Source organism: Vigna radiata, chromosome 6 (assembly GCF_000741045.1).
Source record: "Vigna radiata var. radiata cultivar VC1973A chromosome 6, Vradiata_ver6, whole genome shotgun sequence".
NCBI lineage: Eukaryota > Viridiplantae > Streptophyta > Magnoliopsida > Fabales > Fabaceae > Vigna > Vigna radiata.
Genome location: NC_028356.1, coordinates 22,889,926 through 22,892,466, shown reverse-complemented (window position 1 = coordinate 22,892,466; position 2,541 = coordinate 22,889,926). Strand labels below are relative to the sequence as shown.

Genomic DNA, 2,541 nt, shown 5'->3' with positions numbered 1-2,541 from the left:
CTTGTCATTTGAATCAATCTCTTTTGCATGTTCATATTTTATTCTCTTACTCAATTTATTAATTTTTATTTTCAAGTCTTATTATTTTAATTCACACGAACGATAAGGCCTTTTGAGTCTTACCATTTACTATGACTTGAACGATTTGGTATGCTTGCCAATCCGTTAACAAGTTTTTGGCGCCGTTGCCGGGGACTCGAGGTTATTTTTCTAGTAGTGTGGATTAATTGAATTTGACTTGGTTGTAATTATTTTTGTTTTATTTTTGTTTATTTGCGTTTTATTTTATTTTTCTGTAAAAGTGCTTTTAGGCTGTGTTTCTTGTGTATGCAGGAAACAATACATACTAGAAGCAGAAAAGACCAGCAACCTCTCTTAGAAGGTTTACCAGACGGGAGGAGAAAGAGACGTGCTTCACGTAAGAGATCTCTTTCTCCTGAAGCAACTTCACAGTCTTCACTTGAGACTTCTGTACCAGATTTTGAGGAGATGGCTAACTAACCTCCTCCTAGACGTACACTGGGGGACGCAGCTAACGTAGTGGGTCCCTTGAACATCAACAGTATTGCAGTTCCAGTTGATAACGCAACTAGTATGGTAATGAGTCCGACGCTCATCTAGTTAGTCCAGAACAACACAATTCCATGGGTTGTCGGATGAAAATCCTTATAAGCATTTGACCATCTTTGGTGAGATTTGCAACATGGTCAAGATAACTGAAGTGCCGGATGACAGAGTCAGACTCAATTTGTTTCCTTTCTCGCTTGGGGGAAACGCAAAGGATTGGTTGAATTCTTTCCCTGAAGGAACGTTCAGGACTTAGGAAGCGGTGGCACAACAATTTGTCACTAAATTCTTCCCAATTCCAAAAATTAATCAAGGCAAGCTGGAGATCTCTTCGTTCAAGCAAGGGATGGAGGAAACTCTCGGGCAAGCATGGGACAGATTTAAAGGTTTATTGAGGGCGACCCCAGTGCATGGGTTCGATAAGACTTCATACTTACTTGCTCTCCTTGGAGGTTTACGTGTTCATTCCAAGATGATGTTAGACGCCTCAGCTTGAGGTAGTATTAATAGAAAAACGGAAGATGAGGCGTATGACTTGATTGAAGAGATGGCCTTAAACGAAGTGTCACAGAGTGAGATGGGCATACAAAAAGGAGGACTCTTGCATCTTCCTGCTGAAGACGCTGCAGCTGCCCAGAATCACCTTCTCAGCCAAAAATTAGACAAGTTGACAAAGGTCCTCTCCGAACTTCCTAGGGGAATTAGAAATATTTCTCAAACACAACAACTTTGCGACTTATGCGGTGGCGACCATATCAACGGTCAATGTGCTTTCACTGAAGAGATGCAATAAGATGTTAATTATATGGGAGCCCAATTCCAGTATAAGCAAGGAAATTTCAACCAAGGCAATTCTAGTCAAGGTTGGAAAAATCACCCTAGTATTGGGTAGAGCCAGAATAATTCATCTGGACACGCAAGCAACTTCCGGCAGCAGCAACCCTCTCCCTTATGGCAGCAGGTGAACAGTTTAACTGAGACAGTCAGAGAGTTAAGTGGGAGATTTGATAAATTCTTTCAAATTTATGAATCTCAGTTAGATAGCAATCAAGCAAACTTTAAATCATTGGAGTCACAAATTGGCCAGCTGTCGAAAAGGATTGAAAACACCGAGAAGCACCAATTCCGGGCTAGCACTGAGGTTAACCCCAAAGAAGAATGCAAAGTTGTTATAATCGGGGAAAAGAAGAAGGCTGAGGATGATCTAGTCAATAAGGGGAACAGTGAGAACAGAGACAAAGAGATGGTAGGTGTAGAGAAAAGAAAGGAGAGCCAGGAAATAGAAGAGGCTAGTGAGTTCAACGTTAGTGGAGGTAAAGAAGAGATGCGAGTTGAAAACAGTCATGATGGGAGATTTAGAGAGATTTTAAATCAAGTGACTATGGTACCTGAAGTAAATCCGCAAAGCCCTCCTTATGTTGAAAGAATCAATGTCAATCTTGAAGAAGAGACTGAACTCACTGATGAAGAGGAGGATGTTACTGTTCAACCTTTAAAGAGGGATCATCCATTTAAGGTAAAAGATCCCGGATGTGTAACATTATCATGCGCCCTGAATGATTTTGATGTAGAAGCCATGATAGACTCGGGATCTAACATTAATATGATGCCCACAAATTTTCTGACAAAAATAAGAGGGATTGTGTTGAAACCGTCTGATCTCACTGTGATGATGGCCGATGGTTCAGTAAGAATACCAATGGGAATGGTGGAAGATGTTATTGTATGAGTGAAGCAACTTGAATTCTTGGCAGACTTTATTGTCATGGATATGGAAATTGATGATGAATGTCCTGTGATTTTGGGAAGGCCCTTCATGGCAACTTCGAAAATGCTTATTAGTGTTTATGATGGGCGAATAATGATGAGGGACGTAGATCACCTGTTTCTTTATACTGGGTATAATGAAAACAAGATTAAAGTGATGAAAAGACCCAGACGTGAGGAGCAGGAGAGCGAAGCTGAGCAAGAAGA

At 40.8% G+C, this 2,541-nt stretch overlaps 1 protein-coding gene across 1 annotated transcript; it reads left to right on the top strand.

Annotated features, from left to right (window-relative positions):
- The first annotated feature begins 703 nt into the window (after positions 1-703).
- On the top strand, positions 704-2,296 carry LOC106763580. Its single transcript, XM_014647753.1, has 2 exons — positions 704-736; positions 1,604-2,296. The coding sequence occupies exons 1-2, from the start codon at positions 704-706 to the stop codon at positions 2,294-2,296; spliced, it is 726 nt and encodes a 241-aa protein (XP_014503239.1).
- The last annotated feature ends 245 nt before the right edge of the window (positions 2,297-2,541 follow it).

Excerpts from the sequence above, each read along its gene's own strand:
- LOC106763580 (XM_014647753.1), top strand. The coding sequence starts at position 704 with ATGGTCAAGATAACTGAAGTGCCGGATGACAGA. Across the intron at positions 737-1,603 it reads CTGAAGTGCCGGATGACAGA|TTAGATAGCAATCAAGCAAA; the intron begins GTCAGACTCAAT and ends TATGAATCTCAG.